This window comes from Parus major, chromosome 1A (assembly GCF_001522545.3).
Source record: "Parus major isolate Abel chromosome 1A, Parus_major1.1, whole genome shotgun sequence".
In the NCBI taxonomy this organism is placed as follows: Eukaryota; Metazoa; Chordata; class Aves; order Passeriformes; family Paridae; genus Parus; species Parus major.
Window position 1 is genome coordinate 59,511,434 of NC_031773.1, and position 25,703 is coordinate 59,537,136.

At 41.9% G+C, this 25,703-nt stretch overlaps 2 protein-coding genes across 5 annotated transcripts; one reads left to right on the top strand and one right to left on the bottom strand.

Moving 5' to 3' along the window:
- The first annotated feature begins 274 nt into the window (after positions 1–274).
- On the top strand, positions 275–17,088 carry YBX3 (Y-box binding protein 3). Of its 4 annotated transcripts, none has more exons than XR_001521843.3 (9): positions 275–517; positions 4,138–4,201; positions 5,906–5,939; positions 10,633–10,722; positions 11,344–11,466; positions 12,658–12,752; positions 14,775–14,946; positions 15,980–16,136; positions 16,543–17,088. XR_001521843.3 is itself a non-coding variant. In XM_015629266.3 (9 exons), exons 1-8 carry the CDS (start codon positions 337–339, stop codon positions 16,099–16,101), a joined length of 825 nt encoding a protein of 274 aa, XP_015484752.1. In that variant the 5' UTR covers positions 280–336; the 3' UTR covers positions 16,102–16,136; positions 16,543–17,088. The 4 variants fall into 4 exon arrangements, 2 of the variants coding, with proteins under 2 accessions (XP_015484752.1, XP_015484753.1); XR_001521844.3 differs by having other exon boundaries at positions 277–517; positions 12,661–12,752; XM_015629266.3 differs by having other exon boundaries at positions 280–517; positions 16,036–16,136.
- Positions 17,089–22,105: 5,017 nt separating this feature from the next.
- Positions 22,106–24,953, bottom strand: SYCE3 (synaptonemal complex central element protein 3). The gene is made up of 3 exons (XM_015626941.2): positions 24,427–24,953; positions 23,822–23,930; positions 22,106–22,913 (listed from the first exon to the last, which is right to left on the bottom strand). The coding sequence occupies exons 2-3, from the start codon at positions 23,928–23,930 to the stop codon at positions 22,738–22,740; spliced, it is 285 nt and encodes a 94-aa protein (XP_015482427.1). The 5' UTR covers positions 24,427–24,953; the 3' UTR covers positions 22,106–22,737.
- Positions 24,954–25,703: the final 750 nt, after the last annotated feature.

The window sequence follows — 25,703 nt, forward strand, 5'->3', positions numbered from 1 at the left end:
CTCCAGCCGTTCCCTCGGGTCCTGTCTTTGGTCACCAGAGAGAGGAAATCAGTGCCTGCCCCTCCTCTTCCTCTCACGTTTGAGTTGTAGGTTGCATGCGGTGAGTTGTAGATTGTAGGTTCTCTCCTCGTGCCATGCTACTTTATGCCGTGCCGTGCCGACAGGGGACGCACACCCGACACCACCCGCTGGCTGCCGGCGCGGCTCCTTTAAATGCTAATAAGGCGGCGCGTGTGCCGCGCCGGCCCCCGCTGACTATGTTAAAACTTCGGCGGGGCCATTTTGGGGGCAGTAAGACCGAGCGCGGCTGAGCACCCAACAGATCCACCCGGCACCATGAGCGAGGCGCCGGAGACCAGTACCACAAGCCCCGCTCCCGCCACGCCGCCCGCGCCCGCCGCCCAGGACGCCGCTCCCAAGAGCGCCGCCGCGCCGGGTGCGGCTGCTGGTGAGGCGGCCCCCGGCGCCGCCGCCGCCACCACAACCGCGGTGGCTGAGTCGAAGAAGAAAGTGCTGGGTGAGTACTGGGCCCTGCTCCCAACTTAGCGGTGCACCTGCAGCGGGGCAGGGGGTCTGTCCGCCGCCGCCGCCCGCAGCCGGGGCCGGCGCGCTCGGCCCCCCCGCGGTGAGTCAGGCCGGGATGCCGCCGCCTTCTCCTCCTCTCCCGCGGGCCGGGGGAACAGCGCGGCGCCGGCCGTGACGCGCTCGGTAGCTGAGCGGGAGCCCGCGTGTGCCTTGTCCGCCCGCACCGAGAGGGACAGCGGGCGCGACACTGCAGGGCTCAGCCCTTTCCCGGCACCTGCAGGCGGCATCTCCCCCGGGAAGGGCTGCTGGAAACTTCTCCTGAGTGCTAATGTCCCACACAACTTTTCTATTAGTAAAGAATACTGCTTTAGTAATGCTTCCAGGTTTAGTGGGGTTTGTTTGGTTTGAGGGTTGTTTTTTTTTTGTTTTTTTTTTTGCGGAGCGGGGTTTAGTTTCTGCTGTCAGTAAAAAGGCAAACGAAATGCCATGTTGCCATCTCTGTGCTCCAGCCTGGTGCATAGCAAGTGTGACTCTTTTTCATTGTGATTAAGTAGAATCAACCTGTTGAAAAGGACAGGACTTAAGTCTGCGGGCTACTGCCGATAGGAGTGTACTGTTTCTAACTGTGTAACTTCCGAGGGTTTTCTAAAGGCAAAGTTGAAGCTGACTTACAGTGTAGAGTCCCAAATTTCCTTAAGGATACACAGGATCTTCTCTTGTAAAGGGGAAGACTGGGGTCTTGCTGCAAGAAAGAGAAGCCAGGTAAAGGATTTCTCTGGAGTGGAGTTAGGAAGAATTCTAGCAAAATAGAGATCAGAGGCACAGCTTGTGTGATTCTTTTTATTCCCCGTTATCTCATTTGTCAGTAATGAGTACACAGGAATCAGTACATCCTTGTCTCTTGGTATATTTGGCTGCTTCTTGCCTTAATCTGGCTTGTTTCATTCCTGATAGTGTTTTTTACCTTGTTCACCTATTCCTATTGCTTGGACAGAAGGGATGGGGGAAGTGAAGGTAGAATTCCTGAACTAGCAGGAAAATTAAAACCACTGTGGTGGTGGTTTTGCAAAATGGCCTTATTGCTAGGCAAGCTTTTTATTAGGAATGATGAGGAAAATGATCACTGTAAATACTAATTGAAAATGGACTTGGGTTAAAGCCCATCTCAAATGTCCCTGTTAATGGTTACCTGTGTAGTTACGTTCACTTAAGCCTTCTTTTACAAAGATCCCATTAGAAGCAAAGCCTTATGCTTGCTTGGGGCATCCAAATGTCTGACTTCTAGGAATATGGATAAAGGTTACTCAACTTTCTCTTTTCTTCTGGTCACAGGAAGCTTTGGCTCTCCTTGTTAAAAGCCTATTTTGTCATGAGTAGGAGTGGCTGATGATTGTTTCCTCTGATAGCATCAGACTACAGCATTTTGTAGAAAAATGTGGGCTTCTACTTGCTGGTGGGATGTACGTCAGCACATCGACTGCCTTCTGTGACTCATCAGTTCAACTAGTTATTGTGTTTTCCTCTGGGCTTGTCTTGTTGCCTGCCAGGCTTCCCTGCTCAGGTTTACCAGTAACTGTGCCATGGATGTTCAGTGTCATGCTGTTGTCTGAGGTTCTTTTGGCCCACAGTGATACTTAGGGAAGACTGTAAATATCTGCAGGGAATAGTATTTCTCTAGCACGCTGTTCTAGGGGGAATATATTGGAGTCTCACCCTGGAACAATGTTGTTTTTAAACTGTGCGCATACTCCTCCACTTAGCAGCAGCCAGCTGGCCACAGAGTGAATTTTGACTGCCTCTCCTTACCCAGCCTCTTCACCCCTCTGAGGGATTTTGTCATGCTTCCTAGGCTTCTTCCTAATCTGGTTCAAGTAGGCTAACAGATTCCAAAGCTGTTTTGCAGGGGAGGGAAAGGATGTTGAGGGAAGCAGTGGTACTGGCATTGTTTCTCAAAGCAGGCTGAAACCTGCAGGTTCTGTTGGCACTTTTTCTGTGTTCCCCCATCCCATCGTGAGTGCAGGCAGCTCTTGTAGCCAATGCCATTGTGGTAGCAGGAAGTGTCTGTATGTGGTGATGTCCCTGTGAAACTGAACCTAAAAGGACTGCTATAAATACTGGTGCTGAATGCTTTACTGAACCAGTGTTGAGCACTGAAACAATGTTTTTCTGTTCCAATAAACAAGAATTCTTGGGAATGTATGTTGTACTAAGCAAGAGTCCTTTTTTCTAGGTAATGTCTCAGTCATGTTAAGACTTTGCTGCTTCTGAATAAGAACAATTTCTACTGAAAAGTGTACTAAAGGAGACCAAAAACTTCACTTCTAAAAGGGCAATGAGAAAGGGTCTGTTATTGACAATAATAACAGCAGCAATGCTGCAATGCACTGCTATTGTCACACATACTTACTTGAGGGGTGTATGAGAATGGCAAAACTCCAGGAGACCAAAGGTCTGCCTGGCTCTGTCATCTCCTTGTGAGTGTTTAGAAAAGAACACAGGTGTAGAGTAGATGAAGGTAACAATTTACAGTGTGTTCTTGCCTCTAGCAGAGCGGCCTGGACTTCTAAACTGGAGATTCTCTAGTCTGTTTTCCTTTTAATTGCCTCTTGGGTTCTTGCCACCCCCAAAATATGTATGTGAGGTTTTTAGCAAGCAGTCATCTTTAGGTGACTAGACCCTTTTCAAGTAAGTACTGCACAAGTTGTTTAGGTAGTGGTAATCAAGCCGTGTGAACAAGTAACAGCTCTTAAGTTACAGAGGCTAAAACTCTCCTTTTACTAGAGGTTTGAAAAGTGCAAGTTTGTGATGTCCATTCAGTTGCTGTGAGATAAGGAGGGGTTGAACTGCCTCCATCACTGTCAAGTTCCTCCTACACATTTCTATAAGTTGGAGAAACAGGTTTTGCCAGGTCCTATAAGACACTGCAGTGTGGCTTCTAAGTAGGTGGTGTTTTACTGTTGAGACAGGAACTTGCCTTGATACGTAAGTCATGGAAGATGAAGTTGGTCACTTTGTAATCAAATAATCACAGATCATCTTAACAGTAGGAGTACTAAAAAAAAAAAAAAAAAAAAAAAAAGTTTTGTAGGGTCTTACATGGTTAGTGTGATGCTGACAGTGCAAGAAGGAGCTTTTCCAGAGTAAGGATGTGCTGCCTTTCCAGCTGGGAGGGTTGCACAGTACTTGATACTGCTTCTTTGGGCAATTCTGGTTTCCAAGGAAGAAAGAAGAGTAACTGTAAGTGAAAGAGAGGAATTTTAAATGGCTTCCTTCAGCTATATTTCATGTCTAGCTATTAACCTAAAGAGAACTGATGAATGGTGGCAGTGGAATTTTCAGCTTTGCTGCCCATTTCTGGGATGAGAAATAAAAAAGGGGATGGATGGTCAATTCTGAAAGTAGAGCTAGGTGTTGTGCTGAAGAATAATGTGTTAAAGCACTGAATCTTGTTACTGGATTAGAATGAACTGAACTGGGAGATGAAAGCACACTTTGAGTGTTAAGGGAGCAGACCAAGTCTGGTTGCAACTTTGTCTGCAATTACAGAAGTATTTATTTAACATTATTGTACTTTCTTATATTTTAGATTAACTTCTGTAATTTTCTTTCCAGCCACCAAAGTTCTTGGCACAGTCAAGTGGTTCAATGTCAGAAATGGATATGGCTTTATCAACAGGTATGTTTAAATTCTGATAGTTGTATTTATGCTGTACTAAGATTCATAGTACACGATAGGCCATGTGTTACTAATTGCAGCAGAGACCTCAGGACCTGACTACAAGTTTGTGCAGCTGATAGTCATCTTAAGCCAGGCACTCAGCAAACTCTTTCTTAAACACCTCAGCCCCCAATTAAAGGTTATGTGTATGGGGAGAAAACAGAAAGGGTCGAACTCACTACAAATTTGGTCTGTTATCTGTTTCTCATGTTTACTTCTACTACACTCTTAATGAGTTGCATATTCTTTAGTGACTGCCTGGCTTTTTTCGAAGGCTTTAGAAAGGTAGGAGGATGAGGGGAAATGCTTTTGGATAAACTTCCGGTGTTAACTGCTTGGTCAGAATACCTCCTGTAGATACTCACTGAGATTCTCTAGTAGTATCTCACTGACAATATGCTGAGCCTGGGTTTCATAGAAATTCTCTCTTTGTATCTTTTGGATTTTTCCTTCTTCTCTGGGCACAGACAAACCTCTGAATAGCATTGAGAATCCAAACAGCTGTATGTGAGATTGATTGTACTGCAACCTTAGGTGCAGAAGACCCATGCTTCCAATTTACTCCAGGAAACTCTGGCTTTTAAGGCTGAAATATCTTTGGGGCTTAAATGTCTTGTGTACTTTTTTGAGGAATGTAACTGCTGCATGCTGAGCACTAGTCTTTCAAAAAACATACCTAGCAAGTTATTTCACTCTGCAAGCTGTTACAATTCAGGTGGATTTGGTTGAGTTGGACAGTGCAGAAAGGGGTAGAAGACCTCACATTCATGGATCTGAAGCCGGTAGTGGTGTGGTATTAATCCCAGTCTCTGGAGTTTATTAGCCAGTGTTATGTAAACTTAGAAGAAAAATTTTAGTTAGGAAGTCCTCTTAAAATCTCTAGTAGCAGTCGATACAAGAGCCTTCACCTAGTTGTGATGTAATAACTTGTTAGCTTTCTTCCTAACGTGAAGTCTACTGTTGCTTCAATCCAGGACAACAAATTTGGGATTATGCATTATCTTCACAAACTCTTTGACCCACCTGTTCGGTTTTCTGAGAAGGAATTGAGTGAACAGATGGGGGGGCTTAGGCTGCTTTCTTATTGTATGGGAGCAGAGATTCAAGGTCTCAGACTTACCTTTGTGTTTTGCCATGTGGAAGCCTGAACTGTCTGGCCTAATCCAGAAAGCCTCATGTTCATGTCTGGGTCCTCCTCCTGTGGACTCTCCTTGTGCCTAGTTGCTTTGAGTTTCACTGAAAGGAGATCTCTGTTAACAGCTGTGGCCAGTCCTGTTGGTAGTCTTGTTTGACCTCTGCAGTAACAGCTCCGATTGCAGTCCCTCTGGAAGTGTTTTTGGGGAGTTAGAGTAGTGAAAAACAAGCAGTCCAGTCATCAACTCTCCCCTGCATAAAAAGAAAACACTGAATGCTTGCCAGAAGATTACAGAGAACCTCCCCCATCCTCTCATGCTTTTGAAGGCCCTGGAATCCTTTCTGTTCTCAAGCAAATGACCATGGAAGTTTAGAGTGGGGTTTTAGTAGCATAGGCTTAGACAGAATGTATGGAATTCAGGGCATGTGCTACAGGCTGAGAGAAGGAGAGTTTCACTTGAAAAGCCAAGAATTTCTAGTTAAGTCTTTTTAGACTAAACTCTTACGACTTCTCACTTTCCTTTACAGAAATGATACCAAAGAAGATGTGTTTGTTCATCAGGTAAGACAGCAGTAATCGTGCTTAGAGATGTGTACTATGATAGGTTTCTAATGCAGCTTCCTGCAACAGCTACCCAACCTTGTCCTGGCTTCTCCTTAGAATATTTTTGGCAGATAACTTGAGTGGATGTGTATGTTGAAATTTTCAGGGAGAAACATTAGGTTGTTTTCCTTCTCTCTGAAGGGCTAGGTATTTTTATCTTTCTTAACCCTTTTTCATCTGCTCTAATTTGAACACTAAAGGTGTTTTTTTTTGGTGAGGTTTTTGTTTGGTTGTCTCCCCTTGGTGAGATGCCTCCTCTGTGAATACCTTGCTACTGTTGTCTGTCCTTCCTCCTAGTTCCTTATGCTCCCTGTCTTTTGTTTCTTCCTACCCTCTTCACTTGCAGGTCTGTTCTGTCTTCCCTCCCTGGTATTGGAGAGAAAGTGATCTAGTCTGGCTCCTAACCAGCCTGGGTTGCCATCAGCTGTTTCTGCATGAGGCAGCTGCTCTTAGGCAGAAGAGGAGGAAGGCTGTGTGCCAAGTGTGCCCAAGCAGAGAGCTTGCCCAGACGCTTGTTATTGGTTAATTTCCCTTGAGCTGTCAGGAGGCTGTTCTAAGTTTATACTGTGACTCTCAGGTTGCAGGCAAATAATGGCAAGACAGAGAATGCTGTCTCCATGCTGATATCAACTGATTAGTTGTCTTATGTCTGGTTTTGCATCATTCACTAGAAACTGCAATCTTGCCCCTAGAGTTTGTCCCATATAAAATGTCTGGAGGCTCATGTGGTCTTTGAAAGCATGAGCTTTTTCTCTGGCATAAGTGACAGTATTTCTATCAAATGTAACCAGGAAGTTTGTTCCCAGAGCCAGTCATTGTGAATGAAGGAGGATATGTGCATGTGTCTTTAGCTCATGAGTCAACACTGAGAGTTAGTTTAGTTCTTGGGTCTTGATGGCTAAATAGTGGTAACTGTGGTAACAATGGTAACTGTTTCTCTGGGCCATAGGGTGTACACCCATTGTCTGAATGTGGCTGAAGTTAGGATAAATCTAGTGCCTGTTATGAGAGAAAATGGTGTTGGGGAGTGTGCACAGTACATGTTCCTGGTTCAGCGGGTGGGCTTAAGAGCGAGAGCTGTCAATGTGTATACTGATTTTTTTTATGATCATTTTCCTTCCTTAGTGGCCTGTGCTGTGGGCATGCTGACACATCTGTGGTCTGATGGGATTATGTCCAGAGGAGAGTGGGAACAGTTCTGGAAGAGAAACATGTTTTGGATAGGCAGCAGTGCCTTAAAGACAAATGAGATTTCCTTGATACTTGTGAGACAATATCCTGGAAAATGGCTTTTGTGCCATTGGGAAGGCTGCCAGCTGAGACCCAAACAGAAAGCTAGTATTATCTGTGCTATTTTGTCTCCTTCGCGTGTAGAGAAGATTATTCCCCTAAATGTAAACTGATGTGTGGAAAGGGATGGGCACTTCCCATCTCCTGTGGCTGAAGTCCTTTTGGGGTGAGAAAAACTGGCTTTGTTTCAGAAATACCACATCATGTGCAGATCTGCATCAGATTAACCCTCTTGGCAGGCTGGACATGGCAGAGTAGATGCTTCTAGTGATGCTCTGGCTTGGCTGCAGTCGGATGTTCCTCATCCTGTATGTGGATGTGCTTGCTCCTAGATCCTGGGACATTCTGGCCAGAGCTCCTGATGGGGCTGTCTGACAAGGGAGGCAAATCCATGCTGTGAACAAACATCCTGCTTCAAACTCCCTCTGCTTTGACAGTGGCTGCTCCGCCTCTCCCTCCTGCCTGGGAGGGGCTGGATTACACTCCTAATCCCTTCAGAATAAGGTTGACCTAGTTGAATAGATACAGCTTCTCCCTGCCTCCCCTGCATGCATTCACACGGGGAGGGAATGGGGGTTAGTGCTTGGTGTCTGGCTATTGGATGCTATTTATAACTAGTACAGACTAAAATGCTTTTCTTTTTAGGGCATGCATGGCTTGCTTTGTGTTAACCCTTTGTCTTGCAGGGACCCCAGGCAATGTTTTTGGAAAGGGCAGTTCTTCACCTTGTGTCTCTGTCTCATTGGTTGGTGCAAGGTGCTGTCCAGGGCACTGTGTCAGTCAGCTGCAGGTGCTGTGAGCAGAAGGGATCCATCTTCCTCATGGGCTGCAGTGTGTCTTACAATTTAATGGGAAAAGTGTCAGCAGCCAGAGCAGTTACATTTAATTAGGCAGAGTTTAAATCAATGAGCTGTGAGGAGACATTTTTATCATTCTCTTCTCTTGTGCAGCCTGAAGTACCTGCACCAGGAATTGGTATAACAATTTTTGGCTGTTACTGGGACAATCCTGGATGTGCTGATGATGTGGTGGTATGAATTTATGGAAAGAACTCTTCCAAGCAACCTGAACTAGCTCTGGAGGCTCTTCTGCCTGTGTCTTCATCCCTGGGAAAGGAAAGGCTTCACTGTTGAGTGTTGTCTGTTAATATGAAACATCTGTCTTCTGAATCAGAGAAGCTGGTAAACAGTAACAGGGAGAATAGTGCTCTCTTCCCCGTCTGGATAAACAGAGTAAAAGTAATTTCATCAAGCTTAGGGCTTAGGCTTGTTAGAGGCTTATTTCAGTGATGTTTTTCTGCGGCTGAAGTACTGAAGCTGTATAATTTCTGCTTGGATTTCTAGGCTTTACTCAGGTTTGTCCTGATTGCCTTTATAAAACAAGCTCCAGTCTACTGCAGCCTCTACCTTCTGTTGGCAATTGCAGGACTGGATTCTTGAAATTTCTGCTCATGAAGCTGGGAACAGAACATGTGGGATACTGTTGCTTTTATCTTCAGTTATGCTTTTTGAAGGATATTTGATCCTTCATCAATCTTAAGTGTACTCTCTACTGAAAAGAAATTTGTTAGTCCTTTCTTCTTCTGCATTTACAGGGAAGGAGTTTGAAATACAGCTTATTGACATCTCTGTCATGTGCAAAGTACAAGTCTTACAAGTTGTAGTCAGTTGTTTCAGTACAAATAGGACTAAACCATTAACTAAATTATTAACTTTCCTGCAGATTAAGGGTTTTAGTACTAGTATATAACATTTCTGGAAAAGCAAACACTTCTATCTGTTTTTTAGAAATTGGACAGTAACACTAAAAGGTCAGCAGAAAGCAGTTATTTGAGATCATTGTGGAGTCTCTGCTTGCTACAGTAATTCCCAAAGGAATTGCCTTGAACAGCTCATTCAGTTTCTGTATTAAAAATCCCCAAACCTCTTGAGATGTTTTCGCTTTGATAATAGTAGTATGTGCACTCTTACATCCTTCCTCAGGGCTGTTCAGGGATGCTTCAGGATATAGGGAAAAGGTATGGCTAGAAGGATATGCTGGTCTGTTCCCTGAAACACAGAGGAGACTGTATTCAGCAGCAATGAAAATAGGTTTCTAGACTAGTCAATATGAGCTTTAAATTGAGTAAATTTTTCCTTCAGTTGGAGACATTCTGGGGCTGTTGACTAAATATTGTTGCTATGCAAAGGTAACAGCTCCACTGATGGTCATTCTGCAGTTTTTCTGAACTGCAGACAGATAGGACAACTCACTCTTCTGTTTCTGCCCTACATCCCATTTCTTAAGCCGGATTTATGCCCTGTGTTTCCATGTGTATTTCTCTCTGCTGGCTCTGCACCTCTCTTCTTGCTAACTACAGATTCCCGTATCAGGAAACCTAATGTGAATTGGTCTTTAGTAATCTAATGCAAGATAATGATCTTTCACTAAGAAAATAACTACCAGATTAGTTTGTACAATGCATGTCTTGATCTTTTCTCCTTGGCATCTTTCAGTTTTTAAAGCTTTGCCTAATGAACAGACCATAGCCTTGCCTTGCTAATAACCTTTTGTGGAGTCCTAGAAATGCTCCACAGAATTACAAGCAAGGTATTTGTAGCTGACACACTGAAAATTGCTCCAGGATGTTTGAGTGTTTTTGTGAGTCTGAGGAGATGTACAACTGGCTTTGATCCAAACCCATGTTGTTATTTTTATGTAACAATAATAGTATTATTATCATTCATAGCTATTATTGTAGTACTTTGGGGGTTCTGCCCAGGAGGTGGCTAAGATTGCATTTGTCTGTTCTGGTACTATTCCTGTGTTATCACAGACTCACCTAATATTTGGGGGTCTCATTACAGTACTTAGATAAAATGCTAATTTGTTACACCAGAGTTACAGTAATTATTTTCTAGTTACTGTGACTTGCCATGATACCATATAGTTAATGCTTCCACAGAAATGCTCTGGGTCTTGAGTTCTCTTTAGATGGTCTACAGCTCTCCTAATGACTGAAGGCAGGGGTCATGCTGCTAGAGCTGCCTTGGTACAGCTTGGAGGAGATCAAACACTGAGTATGAACTCTATTCAAGGAGAGATTTGTAATAATTTCCATATTCAGTGTCCTGGACAGAGCAGATCCTGGGGCAGCAGCTGATTTATAAACTCATAGTGAGAAAACAGGTGATCTTGAACTGAGTATTGGTGGGCCTGTGAAATAAGAAACATCTGTGTATCTGAAATACCTTAGTATGGTGACTGCTCTGGTATATAGAGTTGGAATTGTAGCAGAGAAATACTGCCCTTCCCTCATCTGTCAGGCTATGAATGTGTAAGATAAGTAAGATAATATATTTTTATGCATCTTCCTTTCAAGACGGCGATAAAGAAAAATAATCCACGGAAATACCTGCGCAGCGTTGGCGATGGAGAGATTGTAGAATTTGATGTGGTCGAGGGAGAGAAGGTGAGAGATCATAGAGCCTCAGGATGTGGTCCAACAGAGAGAACATCACATACAACTTTAACTGTGTGTCTAGCTGATGTGTTGATCACTGGGTTGGTGGCATTCATACAGCTTTTCTGGGGGAAATCTGTTTTTAAAGGCTTCATTAAGGCATTTTTCTAGATATGTATCAAAAGTACTAGGAAACTGCATCCTAATGCTTCTAGAATCTGCAGTTGTTACTTGAGAGAACATTTGAAGCCTACAGCCTGCCCATTAATTATTAACTGAGGCTTATATTGCCCTGAACAATTTTTCTTGGAATCTGGTAGCTTAATAACTGTAAGAACTTTCAATTTCCTTATGCTTCTACTTTCCTGAACATTTTTGATGGTTATTTTTGTCTCAGTCAGTTCCTTCTTGCTTCCTCCTCTGAAGTCAGCCCATTGGATAGAATTTCAGTATTTTAACTCATGATGGTATCTCTTGGTTAAGGGGCTGGGAATAACAGACCTCCTTTTGCCTTATGCAGGAGAAAGGAATCACTGGAACTTATGCAAAAAAGTCTCTTTCCTGTTTCATCTCCCTGTAGCTGGTTGTTCTTTTCTCATGCCACCGTGGATGCCTTTTTTGTCCTCTTAGGGTGCAGAAGCAGCTAATGTCACTGGTCCAGATGGAGTCCCTGTGGAAGGCAGCCGCTATGCTGCAGACCGGCGCCGCTATCGGCGAGGCTACTTTGGCCGACGCCGGGGTCCACCTCGGAGTGTGAGTTCAATTTCCTTGGATTGCTACTGCCATACACGATACTGGCAGGGCTGTTTCTCACTTGACTGTCTGAGGCACTTCTGACCATGCAACATAAGTCTAATAAGCTTTCAAGTTGTGGTGTACAAGGCATCTTGACAAAACCAGAACAGACTGGTATTGCAAAGTGGATAAGTACTAGAAAGCTTCATAAACTGAGAAGCATTATTTTTTTGAGTTCTGAGTCTCAATTATACCTTGATTGCTGTCAAATACTACCTGTTCCCACTATCCATCCTAGTTTGTTTGAATATTTAGTTATCCTGATCGGTTTGATACATGAGACAGCATCACAGATGATTGTGGGGTTTTTAATTGTGTATGGTCATGGTAATTAAAATGGCAGTGGAGAATGGGAAGGATACCTGTGAAACTTAAGGTAGATTACCAAGTGCTGTCAGGTGGCTACAGCTTTTGTTCCTACTTGATCAGATGCAGAAAATGCACTTCTGTTTCTAGATATCTTGTTAAATTCCTTCTTTTAAAGGGAAGACTAGTACACAAGGAACTGTAAGTTATGTAACATTGTATAAAACAGACATTAACAATGGCTGGCATTTAAAACACAAACTACAAACAAAAATCAAACCAGAAAAAATGCCACCCAAACCAGCATGCAGCTTTATCAATTAACAATTAAAGGGGAAAGATAACCACTGCATCTCTGAAGGATTGAAAAGGCTGTGTAGAAAGTGTTTGATGTGAGTAGTACAGCTTTTCTATCTTAAAATTTCTTAATGTTTTTGTGGGGGATTCCCTGTGGAATGGGCCTTTGTGTAGAATGTGGTCTGTGGCAAGTTTCTGTGTGATGTCTTCGTTAGCTTTCCAAATACAGAATTGTCGTGATCTATAGCTGCCTCTCCATAATGTGTACCCCTTACAGTGCATTTCATGTAGTGAAATACACTTAATATGCAGTAGAGAGAACATTTCTAAGATCAGTTTCTTAGTCTGTGGGGAGGAGGGGCAGTACTGATGGCTCTTGTTTTGTCCTTATCTTAACTTTGCCCAAATTTAAGCCTTTTGAGAATCTACTGCTGCTTTTTACCCAATATGCTGGGGTTTCTGTACTGATAAGTTTTTGAGCTTGCATTCAGGGTTATGGTTAATGTACTGCCTGTCAAATACAACACTTCTGTTTTCTTTTGGTAGCAGGGTGGTGAGGGAGAAATCAAGGATGGGGTCACAGAAGGAGGACAACTTCAGCAAGTGCACAGGAATCCTACCTATCGTCCCCGCTATCGCAGGTCAGTATGGTTCATTTGCTCAGTTATTCAGATGCTTTTGTGTTCTATGCAGGCTTCCAAGTGTGGGAGCACTTATGCAAATGGCAGGGAGAGTGAGAAGCATTTTAATTACTTGGAGAAATTTGTTTCATGTGCTTGTATGTTCAGAATCATGATGGCACAGAAAGGGAAAAGAATTACTTAGAATCCCATTACTTCTCACATCTGAGCAGCATGTTGAAGTGAGTTGCAGTATCCATGTCATCCCAGCTGAACACTTATATTTTCCTGGACAAGTAATAACCCAAATCCTTGATCTGGGACCCTGCTGGGGGTGCTGGTGGATGAAAACTGTGTGCGAGCTGGTAAGTGTGGAGTTGCAGCCCACAAAGCAGCCACATCCTGGGCTGCAGCAGAAGCAGCATGGCCAACGGGCTAAGGGGCATGACTGCCCAGTACTTGAATATAAGAAAGATGGGGTTAAACTTTTTAGCAGGGACTGTTGTGTTAGCATGAGGGGTAATGGTTTTAAACTACAAGAGATTTACAGTAAGTAGAAGGAAGACTGTTTTTACGTGAGTCTGGTAGAACACTGAAACAGGTTGCCCAGAGAGGTGGTAGATGCCCCTTAGAAGGTCAGATTGGACTGGGCTCTGAGCAACGTGATCTAGTTTGAAGGGGGTTGGACAAATGACATTTAAAGATCCTCAAGGAGCTGGATTGCCTGCCATTCATTCAGTTGCCCCTCATCATATTGTCCTTGTTTATCAAGTAGCTTATGAAGTCAAATTCCAACATTGAATTTAAAGATGAACTGTGAAAATTATGTGATCCCCATTTCTTCATGTGCATGTCTGTTCAAAAACAAAGAGTTGAATTACAGTGCAAGAGCAGCAACAAGCTGAATTTGATAGGGATAACAAGATTACTCTTAATTGTAATGATTTGCCTGTTCCATGTACAACAGGTCCATCCTTTTAGAATCTGGGTCTAAAAGCACAAGTCTTCCACCTCTATTTTGAGCTTTTCTGTTTATGAATAATCATGTTCAATTTGGCTCCTTTATCTAGGACTGTGGAAAAATGGAATACTAATGATGCTTGTTGGCATCCAAGCTGAATAAATTTAGTTCCTGAAAGTCTTCATTCGTTTTGGGCAGTCAGAGATAGCACCATACCAAGTCCAGTGAGGCTTTTGCATGTCATGTGGTTGAATCACAGGCTGAATAACTTGTCTGTGACTAATGGAAACTTGGGATTTTCTGATGAAATTTTCCTGTGAGGGGAATGATATCTCCTATCAGTTCAGAATGCTTCTGTTTGAGTTTGCAGGTATTGCTTTTGTTTACAGGCACTAAATCCAGTGACACTGGTACTTTTGTTAGGTTCCTTTGGAAAAGCTTAAATTGGTTTTTGGTACTAGGCATCTGTGGATTAGCTAATGGGAACTGGATTTTGGCTGTATTTTGACAGTTTACAAACATTGTTTATACTAAAAATAAGATTAAATGCTCTTGTATACATCAAGAACATGGACTTGATAGCTTAGTGTTAATGAGGTCCAGCTCACCTGTGATAGGTGCTTTTCCTAATTGGTTAAGAGGGGAAACATGAAGCCAAGAGCAAAGATCTAGGAATGGTTTGCAGGTAGAAGTGAGTAAGGTTACAATGACTGCACCATTAATTAGGAATAGGCCTGGGCTGGTATGTAGTCATGCCAAAGCTAACTCAGCACAAACAGCCTGTGTGGCCACTACCGGCTTGTTTCTTCTGCTAGCAAGCAATTCAGAGAGGCTAACGGCATCATCATTGCAGAATAGACAGTATAATATGGTGATGGAGCTTCAGCAGTGAAGAGACACACACTTTCTTTGTCTTTCCTTTCCAACTATATGCCAGCCAAACCCCCAAGGGATGGTTTGCTAGCATTCAGAATTGTTGAAGATGATACTGGGTTATGGGAGGCTTTGCTGGACTAAAATTACTGTAGTTTAACCTTTCTTGAGCTTCTTTCATACTTAACACCTCGTTCTGCCCTTCTCAGAGGTCCTCCTCGCCCACACCCTGCTCCAGCGACTGGAGAGGTTGAAAACAAGGAGAACCATCATGAGGCCAGTGCCATGAGCCAGCAGCCGCTGCGCCGTGGCTACCGGCGCCCCTACAACTACCGGCGCCGGCCGCGCCCAGCCAACGCTCCAGCACAGGAGGGCAAAGAGGTACAGACACCAAGCTGCTCAGAGCCACGAGCACCTCTCCTGGGAGGAAAGGCTGGGGGAAATGGGATGGTTCAGCCTGGGGAAGAGAAGGCTTGGGTTGACCTCATTGTGGCCTTGCAGGGCCTGAATGGAAAGATGAGATAAAACTGTTGCAAGGGCCTGGAGTGACAGGACAAGGGGGAATGAGTTAAAAATGCAAGAGAGTAGGATGAGATGAGATGAGATGAGATGAGATGAGATGAGATGAGATGAGATGAGATGAGATGAGATGAAAAAAAAGTTCCCTGTGAGGATGATATTTTTTCCTTGTGAGGCCCTGGCACAGGTTGCCCAGGGAAGCTCTGGCTGCCCAATCCCTGGAAGAGTTCAAGGCCACGCTGGATGGGGCTCTGAGCAACTTGGGATAGTGGAAGGTGTCCCCTGGCCATGGCAGAGGATTGGAATGAGGTGATCTTCAAGGTCCCCTTCCAACCCAAACCTTTTTATGATTTTAAGTAGAAGAGAATTTAATGTGGTGAATGCCCAGGACCTTCTGCCCTGTGTGAGTTTTTAATAAATGTGTTCATGTGCTGGATAAGTCTGATGACCAAATTTAATGCACTGATTTCATTGCCTGCTTCTTCTGACCCTCTTGGAGAATAAGCACCTTATCTTAAAAGGAACCAGTAGTGGGATAGGGGTTGCTTCTGGATAGTTCTTAATTGGGGGCAGACTGTAGCAACTATTTCTAAGTGGAAACAGTTGTGTGTTCCTGCTTCCACAAACCTTAACTCTGAAGAGAATTGGATTTGAAAGCTCTAGGTCAATTTCCTGAACTGTTTGAACTAGATAATTTCAGGAAACTGTTTGCAAACACAGATTCTACTTTAATGAGGGAAGATTTTCTCATTCAGTGTCTACTTGAGGTATTCCCTTGACAGAATCTTCTGTGTAATACTGAATTACAGGTAATACACTAAAATTTAACATTTTCTGGAGATTCATTTTTCTTGGTTGTTCTAAAACCTGCATTATGCTGGCTGTACCACTGAAGAGAGGAAGGGTGTGGAGGTCAGCCTTTGCCTATAATAAGAGTTTGCTGTGTCTCAGACAAAGGCAAATGAAACACCTGCTGAAAATCCTGCTCCAGTGACAGAGCAGAGTGGTGCTGAGTAATGTCCGGCTCCCCAGGCACCTTTACCATCACTCAGGTAAGGAATATGGATAGTTCCTGCTTTCCGGTGGAAGCAGAGTGTGTATGCTTCTAGGATTCTGGCCACATGCCCTTATGTATGGCTTGGTATTTGTGATAAGTTTTGAGAGTGCTGTAGAGGCAAACAAAGATGCTGCTTTTCTCTTCATTCTCCCCTCTGCTTCTATATTTGTCACAAAGTTTTGCTTTATAATTGATTTATTTTTCCAGGAAGCTCTCTGGTCTGTATAGTGATAGCATCTGTTGATGAGTTATTTTATTTTGGGAAGATCCTGATTACAGACAGGATAAGCCAGTTGTGCTTATCCTGCCTATTATAACTCTCTTTACATTTGACATCTTGTCTATTTATTGAGAAAGTGAAACTTAAACTGCATTTTTTTAAACATTTGGCTCCTCAACAGGTGTCCTGAAGTACAGCTCAAAAGTAACACCAAAGAAACACACATGCAATAAATTGTCAACAGTGATGACGAAAGCAAAGATTTGAAATACCAAAATGTAAAAGAAAATTTACCAGCAGCTGAGATCCAGGGAACGCCTACAAGATAGATGCATGAAGAGAGAAAGAGAGCAAGATTCAGAAAGAACAGCCTCTCTAGTTTCAACAGCAACTGTGGGGCTTCTTGTTTTGTGGTGTTTTTTTCCCTAGAATTTCACTGTTTTTCTAGTATTGGGGTTTTTTTTCAATTTTTCTTTTGGTATTAAACTGAAAAGGGGAAAAAAAAAAAACAACCAAAGAATTAAAATTGAAACAAAATGCTTTTTTTATTGGATGCTGGTGCTAAACCTCCCAAGTGTGAGTTTTTTGGTTTTTTTTCTGTACCAGTCCTGTTCACTGCAGGATGTGGGGAGGACAAACTTCCGCTTTCCTTGTTAAGATCAGTTTGAAGCTGTGCACATGGGTGACGTTCCTCTTAAATAAAAGTGATTTCAACTACCAAAAGAAATCTGCTTTAGTGTGTTTTTTCATGTTTATTCTTAAAATAATTAATTATTTTAATCTTGCTGCTTCAGCATTTATATGTGAAAGAGAGCTGCCTCTTTGGTGTGTACTGCTGGATAATACCTGAGCATGGTTAGGTGGATAATTATATTAATATAATATATTATAAAAATAGAAATGTCAATGTATATATGTATATCGATATATCTATATTCTTTTAATAATACTAATAATTTGGTGGATATATATTTTTACTACAAAACAACCTTTGCAAAGAAAAGCTGTAACTTCCACTGTTCCCTCTGTTCCTCTGGCTCCAGTGATGGTTAATAGTTGGGTTTTCCTGTGGCAGGAGTTTGGGGCATGTGGAGTGAGTTCCTGGAATTTTTTTTCTTCATCTATTTTTCTAGACTTTTGTGTTCTGTAAACAGCAGAATCCAAGTTTTGAGACTGCTCAAGAAGGACACTGGCATAGTAATTACCACTATATCCAAGCTTCTGTTCTGAATAATATTTGACTGGCTTCTCTACTTATTGGAGTGAAAAAACGCTCGCTCGCGGTGAGAGACTTCTCTAGGGTCAAGCTGTTCAGATATAAGCAATTTATTATAAGGGTAAAAGGAGGGGAGACCCGTGTCCGCCACCAGCCTCGGCGTCCACGTGGTCCGGGGGAGGGGAGAGAGCACAGGTCGAGCAGGGGAGGTGAGGTTGGAAGGGGGGGAGGGAGCGAGAAACAGAGGAAAAGGGAAAAACCAGAGGGAAAGAGCAGGGAAGACGAAAGGGGTCGGAGCAGGGAGAGGGGGCTGAGAGTTAAGAGTAGGGGAGAGGGGTAAAGGGGTAAGGGGTATGGGGTAAGAGGCAAGAGGTAAGAGGTAAGAGAGCAAAGTTCTTGTTACAATCCAATGTATCTTTTTCTATCGTGAATATTTTAATTCTTAGTAACCAATCACCATGAGACACACCCACTAAATAATTTACATACAACCTATGAGCTTCCCTATATTAACACACAGTGTTGCATTTTATACTCTACAGAGCTTTACAAGTTCTTTCCTTGCTTCTTTACTTTTGGACTCTTCTTATCAGCAGAAGGACATTGTTTTATCAACAGGGATTCTCCTCTAGCTGGCTAGGCTGTTGTTTTTTGGTTAACCGGTACTCAGTATCCTATAACTCAAAGCAGGCTTTCATTTCTACTTTGATTCTAGCCTTCATATTTTCACAAACTAGTGCCAAACAATCACATTCATAAGGTTTCCCTTTTTCACCTTCCCCAACATCTACTCTTATTTCAAACCAGTGAAATCTCTGTACCATCTCATTTTAATGAGCAAAGTCCTGAGCTGTCTTATAATATCAGTGGTTTTGTAATGTTCCTCCGTAAAAATTGGCTTTCTTCCAGGTGTTATCAGTCTGTGTCCAGCTGTTGAATATAAGTGTGTATCTTGTGTCCTTCATTGTCTAGTCCAGCATTTCTCACGTTCCTGTCTTGCAGTTGCTGTTACCCAGACCTTAGATAAGTATATTTGTTTCTCAAACAAATATTCCTGTTAATCTTGAGGAATTAAGCAGAGAGTGCAGGGCATAATTGCACTTGAAATTTTGTTTCCGGCTTCTGGGAAGGTGAGGAAGGGTCCTTGCACCCTGTTGCCTTTGCCTTGAGGAGAAGGAGGGTGGGAAAAGGCTTAGTGGTGCCTGAGTTGCACTATTTACAGCTGACTGAATTGCAAGGGATTAGGAACCTCTTAATGAGTTGGGAAGTGAAAGCCATATGCTTGGTTGAAGAAGAAATCATTATTTGGAAATTGAAGAAATATGTCTGTTTTGACACAAAATAAAATGCATTAAGGTGAGGAAAATGTAAGTAATGGTACCTTTTAAAATTCTTAAGCACCTTTTTTAAAAAAATCTTTTTATGCTTAAATTTTGTTATGAACTAAATATGAAGACACATTGGAGAGAGGCTGATAATTTCACCATAACGAGCAGATGCAAGATATTCATAAATACTGAAATGTTACTGTAGAACTTGTCGTAAAAACTACTTTAACTGCCTTCAATAGGTGTTTTTTCCTTGAGAGATTTGACAGGCTAAAGAGAACTTTCTTAATCTCTGCAAAAATGTAGGTCAGATTGAATCAGGTTAGCAAAAGTACCTAATTAGCCTTTTTTTTTTTCTTTTTTTATGAATGGAGAAGATGAGGGAGAGATGCAAGTGATGTCCTAGTATTGAGTTCTATTTGTTATTTCTGTCTTGCCTCCAATAAGAATGTTTGCATAAAACAGAAGCCAATGACTGACATAACCTACATCATCCCTTAATTCCCTGCTTATGAAAAATACAAGCTTAACTACCAAAGTTTAAAGCACTTACTAAAATTACATTTCAGATGTCTTGGGCTGTGCATAAATTGTTCCTTTTCTAGGCCACTAGCACTCTTGTTAGCTGAATTTGCCAGGAAAAAGATACAAACCTGGTGCTCAATTATGAGGGTCATTTCTCTAGACAGCTGGTGCTTGTGTATCTGTAAATAAGGCTCTGGCTTATTTGCCTCAAGCAGAATTTCAAATGAGAGCTTAGTTTGTGTTGTGTTGGTTTGGTTTCTTAAAAAGACATTTAGCTCCATAGATTTTGAATTTGCAGAGTAGTTAATGTGCTGCAAAAACATTTCCTGTGGCTTATGAACTTTTGAGGATGATAAAAAAGGGAGAAAACACTTTTGTAGGCCTTCCTTTGTGCATTGTTTCATTTGAACATAATTGCAATACAAGGCATTCACAGTCTGGAGAGATAGGTGTGCTGTAAGCTTCTGTCTTGGACAGTGGTGCTGGCATGGGAGAACTACACAGGTGCAACAAGTGCCTTGGAAGTAAAACACTTTCTGTTGGAAAAAACTTTAGAAATAAAGCCTGTGCCACACAGTTTGCTATAAGAGTGGTGAAATCAGCTGTGGATGTCTGACTGTTATTTGTTGTGGCTTTTTAGAGAAGTGTCTTTGCAGATCCCTAGTTCAAAGCTATGGCCTTAGACATCATTCTGCTTTCTGCTGGTTTAGCTTTTAGGAGAGCCAAGTAGCCTTTAGCACTGCTGGGATTTTATAGAGAGAAAATCCATGCTCTGAAATGCTCAGAGTTGTAGGGAGAAGCATCTGCATGAGCCAAGTGGCAGTGGGATCCTTCCTCAGGTATAAAGGGGATGAGAAGATTTTGGAGGCCATATCAAATAAGTGGTAGCCTGAACTTCCTATTTTGTGCTGTTTGCAATAATGGAGCAAGGCTGCTATAATTGAATTTTGAGTCCTAGAGCAGGGCAGTGATGCACTGAGCAGAAAATGGATCTTGATGATTTAATACCACCAGCTGATGAAATGAGTAATTAATATCTTAAGGTTTTAAAATGTGATAGAAAAGACTCAGAGCTTCATTATATTTCCTGACTAACATCAAAATATATTATTCTTCAATGTTTGGCTGTAAGTTTTGACTTGTAAATGGTGACTTGAGTAAGACCACAAAGGTCCTTAGAATTAATCAATTATACTGCCACTTTCATGCCAGTAGTGCCTATATGATACAGTTTTTGTTCAGAAAAAAAAGAACACTATTTTAATAGTAGGTGTATAAAAAGGTGTTACAGATTGAATTTCAGGAAAAATTGCTGCAAGAATCTGGACTGAAATTCTGAAAATATGCTAAAAGGTAAAACAGTTCATACAGATTCTTCAGCTTTTCTGAGATAACCTGAATTGGGCCTATAATGAACTGGAGGGCAGTAGTAGTAAATGAAATAAATATTCTAGGCAGAGCTCTAGGATGTGTCCAGACAAGGTCAAGATGCCTGAGTGGATGTGTGAAATGTTCCCATTTCAGTCTCCTTTCAGTTATTTTACATTGAAGAGAAGCTCTGTATAAGTCTCTTCTGTTTCTTGGTAAGAAATTGTCAGTGGAAAATCTAAAACAGAATATTGAGAATATTTATTATTATCCAGTTGGTGGCTCTTGGATAGGTTACTCTTGGGCATCAGCCTGTTGACCTGCCAACAGGTGCAGTGCATAACTAAGATCAGTAAATTTTGCTGTGCCATGGGTGGTGAAAGCATTGCACTGTTACATACCACACAATAATTCTCATCACAGAAAATGGGGTGCTGGGGATTTAAGAGATGTCAGCAATCCAGTTTACTGGTACACTTATGTGAGCACTAGATGGGGCTGTTACTTCACTTATTTTTTTCTGGAAATTCATGGACACACCCCTGTGACAGGAAATAAAGGTGTTGCAATGTGCGCTATCTGGGCTCTGCGGCAGGCTCTAGGGGGCTGAGATAGGGTAGCTGGTGAGTTATATCTCAATGAATAAATAAAGGGGAAAAAACCCAAAGTATAAATATCTTGCTGTATAGATTTTCTAGGAATAAGCATTGCTGCCTATCCCTAACTTTTTGCTTGTAATAATCACATAACTGGGAAGAAAATCTTAGGGAGGAGACCTACTCTTGGGAAAGTCAAGTGTAGAGTTGAAAGTTGTTCTTACCATTTGTACCCCTAAGACATACTTGGTGCCATTAAAAAAAACAAACAACAAAACAAAAGGAACCCAACAAAGTTAAATTGCCTACATATTTTTTACTTCAGCATATAAACAATGTCTGAATTTAGATCAAAGCCTAAAAATTGGCAAACTTTTGGGGATCATTTAGATGTGATTTAAATCATTAAATACCTCTTCAGAAGTGATGGAGCAAGCTCTCAATTGTTTCATAGTGCTTGCTTCCTAGTTAAAAGAGACTGATTTTAATAAAAGGGAAGATCCTTAAAACTTATTGCACTGACTTCCATCTCTGATAAATTACTAATCTACGTATAACCACAAGGTGCTGCTCTTAATCCACGTCCTAACTAAAAAAGTAATTTTTTTTTTGTAGTTTTCTACAATTGCACAGTAAAAACATACAGAGAGAAGCATGTTCTATAACATGGTTAGTTTGGTTTCTGTAGCAATGCCACCACACACACTGTAGTCTATAATGGTAAAAAAAATTTATTTCATGCCAGCTTCAGAGGGTTTGAGAGGAACAATCTTTCTGGGGAAACCAGTTCAAAGAAATGGTTAAAAATCTGATGAAAGAAGATGAAACACCTATAGATGATCTATCTAAATAATAAAACTATGTAACTGAACACCTAGATGATAATCCTAAATAAAACCAACTCAATCTATCTGCAAATCTAGAATTTCACCTGTGTTTCATTTTGAAGAAGAAGCAAGGCATGGGCTGGCACAATGCCACTGTATGGTCCTCTACAGCATCCCTCCAGTTTCTTCAGGTCTCAAAGAATTCCAGTTAAACTGACCACAGAATGAGTATGATCTTCCAGGGAAGAGGACAGAGGGTCTGTCAATTGTGTGAAAACACTACTAGGATTACTGATGGGCATCATGCAAATAACACACATTGCTGCTTTTTACACTCAGCTATACAAAGCTCTCTGTGTAATCTTATTAAAATACATCCAAGACATTGACAAATGAGTTCTTAGCAAGAGGAAAGAAAATCCATTTCCCAGAGTGCCTGTGAAATCTTCACAGATGGGAGAAAAAAAGGACCTGAGTGATTTTCCAAGGGATGTTATTCTGCCAGCATGACCAATTTCAATTTATTCCTTTTTTTTGCCCATCACCTCTAGATTCCATTAGAACGTCTTGCCATTTCTTTTCCATCAGCTCTTTGCATATCAGGAAGACATCTTTCAAGTGCTGCATGGTGTTGTGTAGGTCTGGGTCGGTCCGGATAGCTACACAGTCATAGGCCATCTGGGCTGCACACACTGCAAACACAACAGATATTATTTTCTGGCCAGGAAAAAGCAATGGCTGATTCAATAAATAAATTCAATAAATAAAATTAATTATTATCAGTTCAGATCTCAGAGAAAGCTGGAAAATAAAATGGAAACTGCCTACAGTAATACTCAAGTTAAATAGACAGTTCAGTATTATTTCTTTATAAATGTCTCAAAATAGTTCATAATGGAAGTACACTGATGTAAATTATGAAACGGGGATGGACACTTCACCTAAAAATGACAACAAAACAGGTAATCAAATGGAAAGGGTCAAGGCACTGTTTTAAAATATATTAATATTATATAAGGAATCCTCCCTTCAGAACAGTTACAGCTTGTGTGAGGTGAGGAAGAGTAAGATCACGAAGACTGCAACAGAGATGAAATATTTTAAGGACAGCTTAAGTAATGAAATTGATCTTGAAATAATCAGTAACTTAAATAATGAAATTAATTTTGAAATAATGAGTATCTGATAACACTGAGCAAATAGTTTTAGCAATTATGTACACTTATGTACTTTCCCTTTTATTTTACCAATAATTCACTATAGTACACTGACCTGAGAGGTGTTACATATCCATTTTCCCGAATTCTCATTTTATATACTATATTTTAATAACTGTATATTAGACATCTTAGTAGTATTTCTGTTTTTAACTAACACTCTGAACTAAGCATCCATCACCTATTGATTTTTAATTCTGAGCCATCAGAACTGCCTGAATTATTTGCACGCTTTTTTCACAATTAAGAACACAAGGGCCTTAGATGATGTGATTGCTTTAATTGTATTTGTATCACACAGAAATTTACAGAATAAATATAAAAAATAAAACTTTAGTGTCTTTAGTATGAAAATCCATATAATTCTTAATAAAAACCTCTACCGGTTTGTTTTTCCATTTTCTCCATAAATTCTTCCATGTCTGTTTTGAAGATCTCCACCTTGTTTTCCCTGTTATCATAGTTTCCCTCCTGAGATTCTGATTCAGCCATCTATAAGGAAACGAGGAATTTCCTTCTTTATTTTACTCTAAAGTGAGTTGATTTTTGCAGTTGAGGCAAAGTAACATTGCAATAAAAAATAAAATAAGAGCATATACATTTTAGATTTACATGTGAATTCAGCAAGAATCTGACCTTAAGGTTACTGGTCATCATCTGTATGCTGCATATTATTTGTGATCCATTTTGAAATTAAGTAGAAAGAATTAGCTCAAATATACTGTGCTTGTGAAAAATAAAGATTTTTGGTATCAGTAATAAAAGACCATTGTGTCAAACCCTTCACTAGCAAACATCATTACCCTGTTACAGTTGTCTTCCAACTTCTCCCCAAATACTCTGACCCAGAGCAACTCCTTATTTTCAAAGTTAGTTGTAAAACCCCCAGTAATAACCAGTATTTATTTCACAATTGCAGGCTCCAGCCACATTAAGTACAAACACTAAGTTCTGTCACTATAGAGGCAGATAAATGATTGCAACTAACCTCTGTTTAGTTGTAGTGAGTGAAATTCTAGGACGTAAAAAATGCTCGGGGCAAAAATGGAGTTTTAGAACTTCAGCGTTCACCGAAAATGTGACACAAAGTATTGCCTTTAATTTCCTTTAATGAAAACCATCAGTGGATGGGACGGATTATGAAGAGAGAGACGGAGACGCTTCGGCGCACTGACTTTATACATCACACTGCATAGCTTTTATCCAATGCTTTTTCAGGCTCAGTGGGTATCTGTTTTCCGGGCGTTATTGCCGGTATGTAAGGAAGGAACGCGACGGGTGGTTTGTAATGGCTTTACAGCATTTTAAACCGGTGCCAAACCTCAGACGCTGGGTGTTCCAAGTGTCTCTTCACACAAAGAGGTAAAACCGAGATTAACCGGGAAGCTCCCTTGCCCCGGAGCCCTTGGAGAGCCCAAACTCCGGTGCTGTCCTACACCATGGGCACTCTTCGGCCGCCGCCAGGGCCGCGTTCCCCGGGAACCAGGGGACGCGCCACCGCCGCCCTCACAGAGAGAGCGGGCGGTAACGGGACACCAAACTCCGCCCGGCGGCCGTGCCGCCCCTCGCGCCCGCTCATTGCCCAGGCTCGCGACCTCGGTTGATTGTGTGTTTCACGAAAACAAACGCTTGGGGGAGTTCGGCGGCCCACGGAAGGGCGCGGTTGGCGCTCCGCGGCGCCGGGCTGTAGCTGTGTCCTGGGACAGTGTCCCGGCTCCGTGTCCGGCTTGCCCTTCGCTTCCAGCGCCGCCGCGGCCGGTTTTGTGCGACATCACAGACAGAATCACTGAATCAGTAGGTTTAAAAAGACCTTCAAGATCATCGAGTCCAACCCTAACACATGTCCTAACACCCCAACTAGACCACGGCACCGAGTGCCACATCCAGTCTTTTTTTTAAACACATCCAGGGAATGGCGAGTCCACCACCTCCCCCCGGCAGATAATTCCAGTACTTTATTACTCTTTCTGTAAAAAACTTTTTCCCAATATCTAACTTATATTTCCCTTGGCAGAGCTGAAGACTGTCCTCTCGTTCTGTTAGTGGTTGCCTGGAGAAAGAGATCCTCAGGAGGTTGTAGAGAGTGATACGGTCACCTCTGAGTCTCCTTTTCTCCAGGCTAAAAAATCCCAGCTCCCTCAGCCATTCCTCACAGGGTTTGTGTTCCCAGTCCCTCACCAGCCTTGTTGCCTTCTCTGGATGTGCTCAAGCGTCTCAACATCCTTTCTGAACTGAGAGGCCAGAACTGGACACAGCACTCATGGA